Raw genomic sequence first — 12,185 nt, 5'->3', positions numbered from 1 at the left:
CTATAACCACATCAAATCAGACCATTCTACTTAACATGTTGATTAATAATATGAGACATTACATTCGATGATGTTATCAGAGCTTCCAGGCTATCATTGTAGGGAATACTTTGGCATGGCTCAAGTCATCTAACAGACCTGATTTGAATCATTAGTGTGAGAATTACTGTAGTTGACCTTGGTCCATGTCTTTGAAGTAAAACTCATGTGGGGGTTTTGGCTTGTATCCTGTAATGCATTGACGTCTGCAAGCTTTCTTACTCATTATCCTTTAACAACTAATATTAAGCAATCATGGTTTTGGGTACTTGTTTAGGGCTTGACATAGGTGAATTATGTGGTACAGAAGGCAGTTTTACTCTACTGGGCCAGTGTTGCACTCTCCTGGGATGTGGATACCATTCTCCTGATTTATTACAGGTTAGGTATGTGTTTGTCCGTGTGTGTGGTCCGTTGATCTCCAGTGTCTTTTCCTACAGGCCTGATGCCCCCAGCCCTGAACAGACCAATGGAACCACCACCCCAGAACAGCTCACTGGACGCTTCCAGGTCAGTCAATCATGTTCTCTATCTCCTTATGCAGGGGCTTCCATCTTTGGTCTGCAAGTTCCCTTTAGGACAGCTATCACCTTAAACAGTCTCACTGTAAAGTATTTAAACACTTTTATCTGTGAATCAGTACTTTGTTGTTAGGTCACGAAGTGAAGGCCTATCGAGACATTCTTTCCTACAGTGTTTATCCCACTATCCTCCAGTATCTGGTTACATCAGCAGCATATCTCTACATGATGAATCCTGTCCTAATGGTTTGTGTAATGGCTGATGCCTGAGAGCCATGTAGATGCTGGGTCTGCTTCATATTTACAGATCACTGGGCGTCTGCTTATCAATGATTTATTGGAGGTCCAGATGAGCCTGAATGAGATATCCTCGTGTGACTGTAGAGATACTCCATAACTCTGTGGCCCTGGGACAGTGAAACACATGGGAGAGGAACCAGAGAATGCTGTAAATCAGTGGGTTCCTGTTTTTAATAGGGTGACAGAACTACTGCTGGGTCTCCGTGGTAACACTGGCAGAATATGAGCCCATGCAGGGCCCAAGGCTGAAGGCTTGGACCGAACACTCACTGTCATCATTTTAACATGGTGATATTACATATCTGATTTCCACAAACCTGGTTTCACTTACCTCAGGATGTGCAGCTCTAACATGACTGTACATTATACCTCAATGTGTACTGACTGTATTTCCGTCTTTTTGAAGACTTTTATTAAGCATATATCTCAGGCGCCTCCTTGTCAACAGCGTCTGAGCACCCTCTAAAAGTTAAAGGAGACAACTGTTTTAGTTACATCGTGAATCAATTTCTTAAACATCCTTGCAAGACAAGTTATTTTAGGAATACGGATAAGCAGTTTGTCACATTTTTGTGTGTGGATAAATGCATTAAATGTTTTGATCTTGCGGACTGTCTGTCATGCCCTGTTCTGTTGTAGGAAGCGGTGCTGGTGAGTCGAGATGAGAACCAGAACTACAGAGAGTACTCCATCTCCAGCCCAGCCTCCCTGTCACCTGGACCCTACTCCCCTGAGCCCCCCTCCAGCCCTGAGGGGAAGAGAGAGCGGCTCACACCCACCAGCACCAAGAGGTACACTACAGCATCCACCATCACCTCAAACTGACTTCCCTTTAAATGACCATGACATGCATGCGTTGCTTGAGAATGAAAAGAGTGGATAGATACCACAATGGATAGATGGTGATAGGTTACTACATTTATCCAGGTGCTTTTAGTTAAAGGTCCACTGCAGCCTTTTTTATTTCAATATCAAATAATTTATGGGTAACAATTAAGTACCTTACTGTGATTGTTTTCAATTAAAATGGTCAAAAATAAATTTCTCAAGCACTAATCTTGCTAGGACTATCTGGGAGTGGTCTGGGTTGTGAGTGGAAAACTGAAAACTAGCTGTTATTGGCAGAGGGGTTTGGAACTCTCTTATTGGTCTATTATCTAATTAACACCTGGTGATGTCACCATGCAGGCCAAAACTCCATCCCACCAAAATAGGCTTACATTTCAGGCGTTCTTTTCAAACAGGTCTTACACTAAAAGGGGATTATCATAATTTTGATGTGGATAATGTATGTATAAAAGCACTTTTTTGACTGTACTGGGCCTTTAAGTTGGGGATGGGCGTAGGGTAGACTACAAGAGCATCCACTTACTGTAAGTGCTCCTTTGAGTCCTACACTGGACCAGAGTAAATAGGTACAATAGTAACTGGCAGAAAATGGAGCCATGGGATTGTGTGGTAGTAACAAAGGATGTGCACAGCATATCACATTCCACCCTGTTCATTCACAGCATCAATGGGCCAGGCCGTGGAACATTCGCCACTCTGCTCTGTCTGTAAGCCTAGCTGCTATTCTCCTGGGTCATTTTGTAGGTCACAGTTCAAACCTTATTTTGCCCCAGGTGAATCGAATGCCTGTCTAGGGCTGCTAGACCATCCTTATTTATTCCTGTCCTAGTAATCTGGAGAGCTAGTAAAAATATGATCCCATGACCCTGAACACACACATTTCATAAATTAATATGAACGGTAATGAGAAGTGTTATGGCTTGTTTATGATAGCCGTTTGACGCACCTTTTCATGACATTTTGGTCAATTATTTCCATTGAGACCATTATGGTTATTTTGTATGTGATGGCACACACCATTATCAGTGTAATCTTCCTCTGTCATTTTATAGCATCCAGCTGTGTTCATTGTCTCCAGAAGAGAAGACGTCTAGTTACAGACTGTCCAGACCACTGTCACAGGTAGGTCTTCCTCATACTCTGGGACAAAGTCCCATTGCACAGGCCCTTTACTTCCTATGTGATTTCAACATGCGTAACCAATCAGTGTAAACATAGACCTCCAAAGAACTGCACAACTTGACGATTTAAGTTTCCAAGGCCATTGTGCATTACATGTAGACGCTTCACAGCAAGAAAGAAAGGATGCAGACAGCATTTGATATTTTCATTGCCGGGGAACTGAAAGGTCACTTTTTTAAAGATCTGGCATTAAGTTGGAATACAATCTGGAAACGGTTTGTTCAATGATCACTAAGGAAGAGAATGATTAGCTCTCAGTAAAACAATATACTTGACCTTTAGCGGTCTACTATATGAAACTCATTAGTGTAATCTTCACTGGTTGTCTCACTAGCAGTAAATAAAATGTGGTTGGGGTTATCAGCAGATTTCTGCTTGAATTCACTATGTTTATTTACTGTTCCAGCAACAAAAGGAAAGCGGGGAAGGCGTCTGGAAATATTTCAGTTAGCTAAAGGAGAGAGAATGTTGTGGGAAAATTCATCATGAGATATTCCAGCTATGTCTTACTGCCCGGATCCCAAGCATTAGTCCCACAGAAGACACAACATGAGAGACGACAGAGCAGGAAAAAACATGCAAGACCCTTAATGGCCGAGGGACAGGGAATGGAATTCCATTCGTTTTATAAGTTGTATGAACATTACATGGAGTTAGATAAATATGGCCTCTCTGGCCTGGAGAATGAAGATTAAACTCAGCTCTTCATCTAAGGAGCTGATGACTTGATCAGAGGCCAGTATAAAACATCTGGTCTAATATGGAATATTCCCATTTTCATGGTGAGGGTGGTCCCGCCAGCCAAGCAGCTTATACTGTTCGCTCTGAGAGCTCGTAGCTGACAGATATTATAGGTATCATCAATATCAAGCTGTCTATCAACACTCCTTTGGGGGCCTGATCAATCATTTCCCTTGTGCGGTATGTCTGTCCTGTTTCTAGAACAGGGAGTTTTTGACTGCGAAATAAATCTGCTTATGTAGCAAGCTGCATTCTTTGAAGTTCAGTAAAATTCTGTCACTCTATTTTAAGAGTAATAGCTGTGCATGGCATGTTGTCTTACTCCAAAAGGTTGTCTGGAGGAGGGGAGGGTGAAGAGATGCCTGGTTGGATCTCTGTGCAGACAGACAGTTCGTAAGGACACTTGTGTTATGAGATGTTAATTTTCTGTGGAGAGCTTTGAAGGTATGTACCTCAGACACCCCAGGCAGACTGGAGTGGCGGCTATTCGGAGCGGTACTAGTTGGCTGCTTTATCAGCAGCCTTTTAGGAATGCACTGACTTACATGCTCCTCCATCATGCGTGGCTGTCTGGGATGACCATACATGTTTGTGGTATTTATGAAGGCAGGTGGGCCAAAGGGCCTGGAACCTTTGCTCACATCTCTGAGTTCTTTTAAAAACGTTTTCTTACATTTTGGAGATCAGCTCACCCTTCTCCCTCATTCTTCATCTCAAGTTTGGAATCCATATCCCCTCTCTCACTCCCTCTGGGAGCCATCACATTCCTTCTGTCTCACTCCACTCCACTGAACATGTTTTTTATTTTTTCCCCTGTTTAACCAAATTCTATTGGAGTCACACACTACCGTGTTTTTGAACTGAAGAGACATGAAATGCTAGCGAGGCCAGAGACATGTTTTTGGTTGTTTGTCAGACCTGTGCATCTAAGACATGTTAACAGTATTACTGTCCTCCCCTTGCTGTGGTTTGACAGGGCTGACCTACTGTCTAAAGACGTTATCTTGGGAGCCCTCAGTCAACACTTCACTAACCACCTCCACTGTGGCTTTGCTGGAGCCTGTCTTGGAGAGCTCTCTCTGTCCTGTCCTCTAAGCCTGAAAACGTTCTGTTTACTAAGATACAGGCCGGTGGATGAGGGTGGAGTTTTGCTGCGCTCTTCCTCCAGTGGAGGTATCTCTGGTTCTAAAGAGGAGACGAGCCTCCCACCCAGGATATGGGATTAGTGAGTGGAGCCCTTTCAGTGTGCTCGGCGGGTAAACCGCTGGGAATAGGCCTGCCCTGTCGGCATGGACACACTGCGCTGTAGTGTTGTGCTGCTCCGGACTGGCTGGCAGGAACACTGCTGCCCAGTGAGCAGCGGGGCCTCTGCTCCCCTGACAAGGCCCTCTGTCCTGCCTGAGAGGTGCAGAGTACTGCTGTATCAGGTGATCAGTCCTTCTGAAAAGCGTCTAAAAGTATTTTCCAACCCTCGTTTGGCTCTCCAAGTGAGGAGAGTGGAATGTGCGACTGGATCCCCCATTTAGCGGGGTGTTAGATATCCTGAGAAAATGCCCTGTACAATGGTGGCTCTGATTGTAGGGGCTCTGGGAGGCTGGTGTTGGCTTTCCCCAGCCTTACAAGGCCTGGCGTTGTGTGATGGGGAGCTGTAGGAGATGGGCAAGGGGGGTGGAGAAGGGTAGAGGGACACTTGGGACTCGAGAGGGCCTCTACCATTCCCAAACAACCCCCAAAAACCATCACCCCCTCTCCAATACGACACAACCAGCTCCAGCACAGGGATACCCATTGTGCCCGACCCAGAAACCCACATTGGAACGATGTGGTGACTGAGCAGAGTTGACGGCACCATACGTCAGTCATGAACAATGGATACAGAGGTCTGGCTACTGCTGGAAAACCAGAACATAGAGTACAGTAGCTGTGTAGATGCCCATATCCAGCCACCATTACTGATGACAATTACCTTGCAGAGTCTATTGGGCTTGATAAACATATCAAATGAAGAGTTTATTCCGAAACGCTACACTATATATCCATTTTCAGAAATGTGGGTTAATTAGCTTTTATTGTTTAAAGAACTTATGAAAGAGATTGTTGTGTTTTTTCACCACCTGATCATGGAATGGGGTTGTTCAATGACAGATACAGTGCATTCGGAAAGTAATCAGACCCCTTGACTTTTTCCACAATTTGTTACGTTACAGCATTATTCTAAAATGGATTAAATCTACACAAAATACCCCATAATGACAAAGCAAAAACAGGTTTGTATAAATTTTTGCAAATTTACAATTAAAAAAACCCTGAAATATCACATTTGTATAAGTATTCAGACCCTTTACTCAGTACTTAGTTGAAGCACCTTTGGCAGCGATTACAGCCTCAAGTCTTCTTGGGTATGATGCTACAATCTTGGCACACCTGTATTTGGGGAGTTTATCCTATTCTTCTCTGCAGATCCTCTCAAGCTCTGTCAGGTTGGATGGGGAGTGTCGCAGCACAGCTATTTTCAGGTCTCTCCAGAAATGTTCGATTGGGTTCAGACCCTTTGCTATGAGACTCAAAATTGTTCAGATGCATCCTGTTTCCATTGATCATCTGAGATGTTTCTACAACTTGATTGGAGTCCACCTGTGGTAAATTCAATTGATTGGACATGATTTGGAAAAGCACACACCTGTCTATATAAGCTTCCACAGTTGACAGTGAATGTCAGAGCAAAAACCAAGCCATGAGGTCGAAGGAATTGTCTCTAGAGCTCAGAGACAGGATTGTGTCTAGGCACAGATCTGGGAAAGGGTGCTCAAAAATTTCTGCAGCATTGAATGTCCCCAAGAACACAGTGGCCTCCATCATTCTTAAATGGAAGAAGTTTGGAACCACCAAGACTCTTTCTAGAGCTGGCCTCCCGGCCAAAGTGAGCAATCGGGGGAGAAGGGCCTTGGTCAGGGAGGTGACCAAGAACCCGATGGTCACTCTGATAGAGCTCCAGACTTCCTCTGTGGAGATGGGAGAACCTTCCAGAAGGACAACCATCTCTGCAGCACTCCACCAATCAGGCCTTTTTGGTAGAGTGGCCAGACGGAAGCCACTTCTCAGTAAAAGGCACGTGACTGCCCGCTTGGAGTTTGCCAAAAGGCACCTAAAGGACTCTCAGACCATGAGAAACAAGATTCTCTGGTCAGATGAAACCAAGATTGAACTCTTTGGCCTGAATGCCAAGCGTCACATCTATTGTGAAGCATGGTGGTGGCAGCATTATGCTGTGGGGATGTTTTTCAGCAGCAGGGACTGGGAGACTAGTCAGAATTGAGGGAAAGATAAACGGAGCAAAGTACAGAGAGTTCCTTGATGGAAACTTGCTCTCAGACTGGGGCGAAGGTTCACCTTCCAACAGGACAATGACCCTAAGCACACAGCCAAGACAACACAGTAGTGGCTTCGGGACAAGTCTCTGAATGTCCTTGAGTGGCCCAGCCAGAGCCTGGACTTGAACCCGATCGAACATCTCTGGAAAGACCTGAAAATAGTTGTGCAGCGATGCTCCCCATCCAACCTTACAGAGCTTGAGAGGATCTGCAGAGAAGAATGGGAGAAACTCCCCAAATATAGGTGTGCCAAGCTTGTAGCGTCATACCCAAAAAGACTTGAGGCTGTAATCGCTGCCAAAGGTGCTTCAACAAAGTACAGAGTAAAGGGTCTGAATACTTATGTAAATGCAATATTTCTTTTTAAATTAGCAAAAATGTCTAAACCTTTTTTTGCTTTGTCATTACGGGGTATTGTGTGTAGATTGATGAGGGGGGGGGGGGGACTATTTAATACATTTTAGAATAAGGCTTTAACGTATCAAAATGTGGAAAAAGTCCAGGGGCCTGAATACTTTCCAAATGCACATACTGTACATACATGCATGCATACATACAACAAAACCCATTTTAATACACATAAAAAATTATCTTAGAGCAGTAATATTCTACACACACGAAGGTAAACATAAGCAATCATTTCTGATGAAAAAACATTTAAAAAATGTGTGGATATATTGTTTTGGAACGAAACTCTTCAAATGTACAGTAATGTTAATGCACAAAAAAGCTTCATTTTTGTTTTGGGTTGTATGGTTCAGTAGCCTAACTCCCAAATTGATGGATGGAGATAATTTCCATGTACTTAACTACAGTAAAGTTGTTAGTGCAATCTTACCCACTGGGCACACACTGGTTGACAGTGGTGTAAAAATACTTGAAAGTATTACTTAAGTAGTTTTTTTGGGTATCTATATTTTACTTTACTATTTATATTTTTACAACTTTTACTTTTACTTCACTCCATTCCTAAAGAAAATAATGTAAAATGTACTTTTTACTCCATAGAATTTACCCTGACACCAAAAAGTACTTGTTACATTTTGAATGCTTAGCAGGACAGGAAAATGGTCCAATTCACGCACTTATCAAGAGAACATTCCTGGTCCTCTCAACTGATCTGGCGGACTCACTTAACACAAATGCATCGTTTTGAAAATTATGTCTGAATGTTGGAGTGTGCCCCTGGCTATCCGTAAATGTTAAAAACAAGATAATGGTGCCGTCTGCTTTGCTTAACAGTATGACAATTGGGTACTTTTTCCACCACTGCTGGTTGAATCAACATTGTTTCCACATTATTACAAGGAAATAATGTGGAATAGACATTGAATTGAGTAGTAGCCTTAGTATTATTATCTTCTGTTGCCTCCTTTTGCCATGGAACAACATTACACCTTGTGTCCTGTGCTAGCTACTAGCTAGCATATCTGCCGGCCCGGCACACCACCATGACAAGAGGAAGAGGCCAGCCTACTAAAGAGGGCAGAGTTGGATCTGGTACCACATTCCTTCCAGGATACCCTGAGCCGAGCCTGGAGCTGTAGCTGAGCTAGCCCCGCGGCTGGCCACCTCCAGGAATCAGAAGGAAGCAGCGCGTCTGTTTATAACCTCAGGAAGTGACCACAACGGGATCCCTGTTGAGCCGAGCGGGGCCAAAACCGAGCTGCTTTTTCAAAAGACATGGCTCATCATTGGCCCATTAGGGGCAGGATCACCAGTCTGGGTTTCCAGTTCTACACTCCGAGGTTCCTGAGGGTAGCCTTAGTGGGCTGCCTCATCCTGTGTTTGGGACGGGACGGTTACTGTATAAATAACCATGATACTGGAGGATGGACAACTTCACTGTGACACTCACCATGGGCCCCACACTGACCACACTAGGCGGTACAACCTTGGGGAATGACATGCATCACTAAGCTCTTTATCCAGGGGAGGACAACCCCTCCATCCACCCATCCCTCCATCTATCCCTCCTTCCACCCATACTGTACGTCCTGATGGGCAGGCAGGCTCTCATCAGGCCAGCCTGCACATAAGCCGCTGGTTTCACTCCAGTCTATTTTGGGGGGTGTTGCGGGTTAGAGTGAAACGCTGTGGTTGTTGCCGTGGAGCAGAGATGGAGGCTTGGCATGCAGCAGTAGGAATATCACTTGATGTTGTTCAAGTAGAGTCAAACATTTTTACTTGAAATTGCTCTCTCCGCATTTTTTAGCCCTGATAAAAAATATTCAGAAAGCGCATCATATCCAAGCAGATTGAGAAGACGTCGTCGGGACTGATGTGCTATTTCAAGTCTGACATGAGCGGAGCTGCTGTTTGGCTTGTCAGGCTTGGGTGCTGTCCGACGGGCAGGTTATAGACAGTGTGAGAGAGGCGAGGGGAAGGGGGATCTTTTCTCTTCTCCACAAAGTGAGGGCTGTGAGCAGACCGAGCCAGGCCTTTTCACATGGGCTCTGGTCGCTCTGGACATTAAGCTAGGTTCCATTGTGGCCAATCGGCGGACAGCATGCCTCTCCTCATCCCCACTGATTGATCAGCACCGTTATTTTTTCTTTCCCTGAAGTGGAAAAGCAAAATGGGGTACTTCAGATTCCTCCATGGGCCAGGCTCGCTCACCACCGGGCCGGGGAAGCTACTGGCCCTGCTCGCTCTATGGGGGAATTTTTGCCAGGAGAGATGGGCCTTTTTATTAGTTAGTGTGGTTTACAAAGGCGGTCAAATGGTATGTCAACATTCCGTAAGTAGTTGTCAAGGTAACCGTGTGGGTAACTGCCCCTTCATATATTCGGTCCAGCAGAAACTGACACGTAAGCATACATTCTCCAGTTTACATTTACATTTTGTACATTTTATCATCTTAAGATAGCTAGGGGGGACAACCACATATCTCAGTCATAGTAAGTACATTTTTTGTCCAGGTAGCTATCAGCAAAGTCAGTGCTAAGTGGTTGTTTTTTACGAGGGACAGCAACTTGAGTTTGGTATAGTGGTTGCCATGGCTCCATTTGTTTGTCATAAATCATAATTGTTAGGCTGGTAGAAGTGTCCCTTCAGGCACAAATCTAGAGCTGCTACAGTCAATCATAGACTGTAAATGTCCACCCAGTTAAATACTAGCCATAGGATTTATGAGCGGGAGAGAACGGTCTCTAATTAGGGGTCACTAACGATTAGCTTAGTTTAGACAACATTATCACCTCTGACGAGGTGTCCAGAGAAATTAACAATTATTCAACTAAAACATTCAGACCGACCTCCCAACACATGAGCACAATTTCCTTTTCCCAAGTCTTAAATTGGTAGGTTTGCAACTTGGTTGTTTTTCTTCCATGGTGCCTCTCATTGTTATGCAGTGTATATGAAAGGGTGGATTCTGCCAATAATAAATTAAATGTATCGTGAAGTCCAGCGATTTTAACAAAAACATAATGAACTCCAGATGTTTAATGAGTTTGATATGCAGCTCCAGTTGGAGCCTTGTGGGGAATTTAATAGGGATGAAAAATGTGTTGCTCATAGCTCCCTCGAAGGATAAATAAACTCTCTCGGCCTGGCATCGGTTTCTCACTGTATCTGTGCCTGTTGGTGGCAGGCCGACTGCTGGCTGGGTGGACTGCGCCCCTTATGAGACCACCTATGATCTCACCATCACATGAGTAGGCTTTGCCTTGACACAGGAGTTTGAAGGGAACTCAAGTTCTGTGTGTGTGAGAAGCTAGCCACAAAGGTTGGGACAATATTTAAGTAATCATCCCCGTAAGGACTGATTTATGGCCCCTTGTTATCAGGGAGTGTAATGGTAATAGAACAAACAAACAAAGTACTGTAGATACCACACACAGACAGTTTGTTGGCTGAAACGATTGCAGTGCATCACTCAGGTGGGTGTCGGGCTTTCAAGTCCAGCAGCCCTTTAAACATGTTCTCATTGTGACTAAGAAGGGTTCTGTCAGAACTGATATACTGCAACAGCACATGAAGTGGATCTGAAGTCAGCTCACAGACATCTCATTGTCTCTAATGTTCATTTGGCCCCTAATCTCCTCCATCTGGTTCCTATTCAGAGCTGTCTGCCAGGCTGTGTGGCCCTGACAAGTGGCAGTGTCACTGTGTCTGTGGGCCGGGGCCCAGCCCGGCCTGGGGTGGGGTGTCTTCCAGGCAGGCCTGTAATTAGCGCTGACGTAATAGAGATCTACTGTAGGGATCTCTGGCACTTGTAAGCTGTGTTATTGAACACTTTAATGTATAGCCCATTCCATGCTTATCTGTGGGTAGCATTTAGGAATGTGTAGGTTTGGCTTATGATGGCTTAATGTACTGTGTATGTACTGTATATGGAGGCCCCTCTATGGGAGTTCAGCGTGGTTGTATTCTGGCAGTGCAAAGTGTGTAGCAGTGCTGGCATGGGGGTTCAGTGTGTTTTGACATTGTGGAGGCCCTATGGTGGCCATGTTAATGGAATTCACACCCTATAGTGTCAGAGCACAGCCAGAGTCCACCTCCTTCTAAGACTTTCAGTCCACCAGCACTCAGCAGTCAGCACTGGTCCCGCCATTATCACTAGGGAAGCTTTGATCCTTAATGTATGTTATTGTATGTAAACATTGGAAATAACTTACTTTCTCAATACTTAGCATAATCATATCTTATTTAGCTCAGCGTGTAGTTATGGTACAGTAGTTCACCTCTGAACACTATAAAGGTGAAGTAGGGAAGCAGTGACTGAGGATAAGCATGTACACTGCTGGAGAGGAAATATGGTACATATATCTCTCACTCTGCTCCTCCCCAGGACTCCTGCCATCCCCTGGATGATTGTCCCATATTTATGTTCATATAAAGTATTTTCATACAGCAGTCCCCAAAATAGAATTATAGCGTCCTGTGTGCGTCAGCCTGCCTCAGTCTGCTGGCCCATGCCCTGTAATTGAAGCTGCAGGGTGGTAATGATGATGATGATGATGCACAGTGGCTGCGACTGGAGCCAGACGGAGAGCTCCTCCGCTCCCAAAATGTAAAAGAGATGCCAATGTCCCCACGTCTCCCATTGGCCCTGATCTGAAACAGCTGCCCCCGCTTCATTTCTCCATTTCCTGTTTGTTTGTGTCTCCAATCCCAGACTGAGGCATGTTTGTGTTTCAGATTCAGAACTCTGTCCTGTGTGCTCCCTCTCGCTTGT

The 12,185-nt window shown here is 44.7% G+C and overlaps 1 protein-coding gene across 1 annotated transcript in view; it reads left to right on the top strand.

The window, feature by feature from the left end:
- LOC311144549 (PDZ and LIM domain protein 2-like) overlaps positions 1–12,185 on the top strand; it is a 76,437-nt gene that overhangs the window by 45,900 nt on the left and 18,352 nt on the right. The window contains exons 4-6 of the mRNA XM_084180579.1: positions 480–549; positions 1,500–1,651; positions 2,762–2,831. Coding sequence (XP_084036705.1) covers positions 480–549; positions 1,500–1,651; positions 2,762–2,831 — 292 coding nt within the window. The remainder of the gene's footprint in view (positions 1–479; positions 550–1,499; positions 1,652–2,761; positions 2,832–12,185) is intronic.

Source organism: Coregonus lavaretus (genome assembly GCF_964263955.1).
Source record: "Coregonus lavaretus genome assembly, chromosome: 17".
NCBI lineage: Eukaryota > Metazoa > Chordata > Actinopteri > Salmoniformes > Salmonidae > Coregonus > Coregonus lavaretus.
This window is presented reverse-complemented; position numbering and strand designations above follow the sequence as displayed.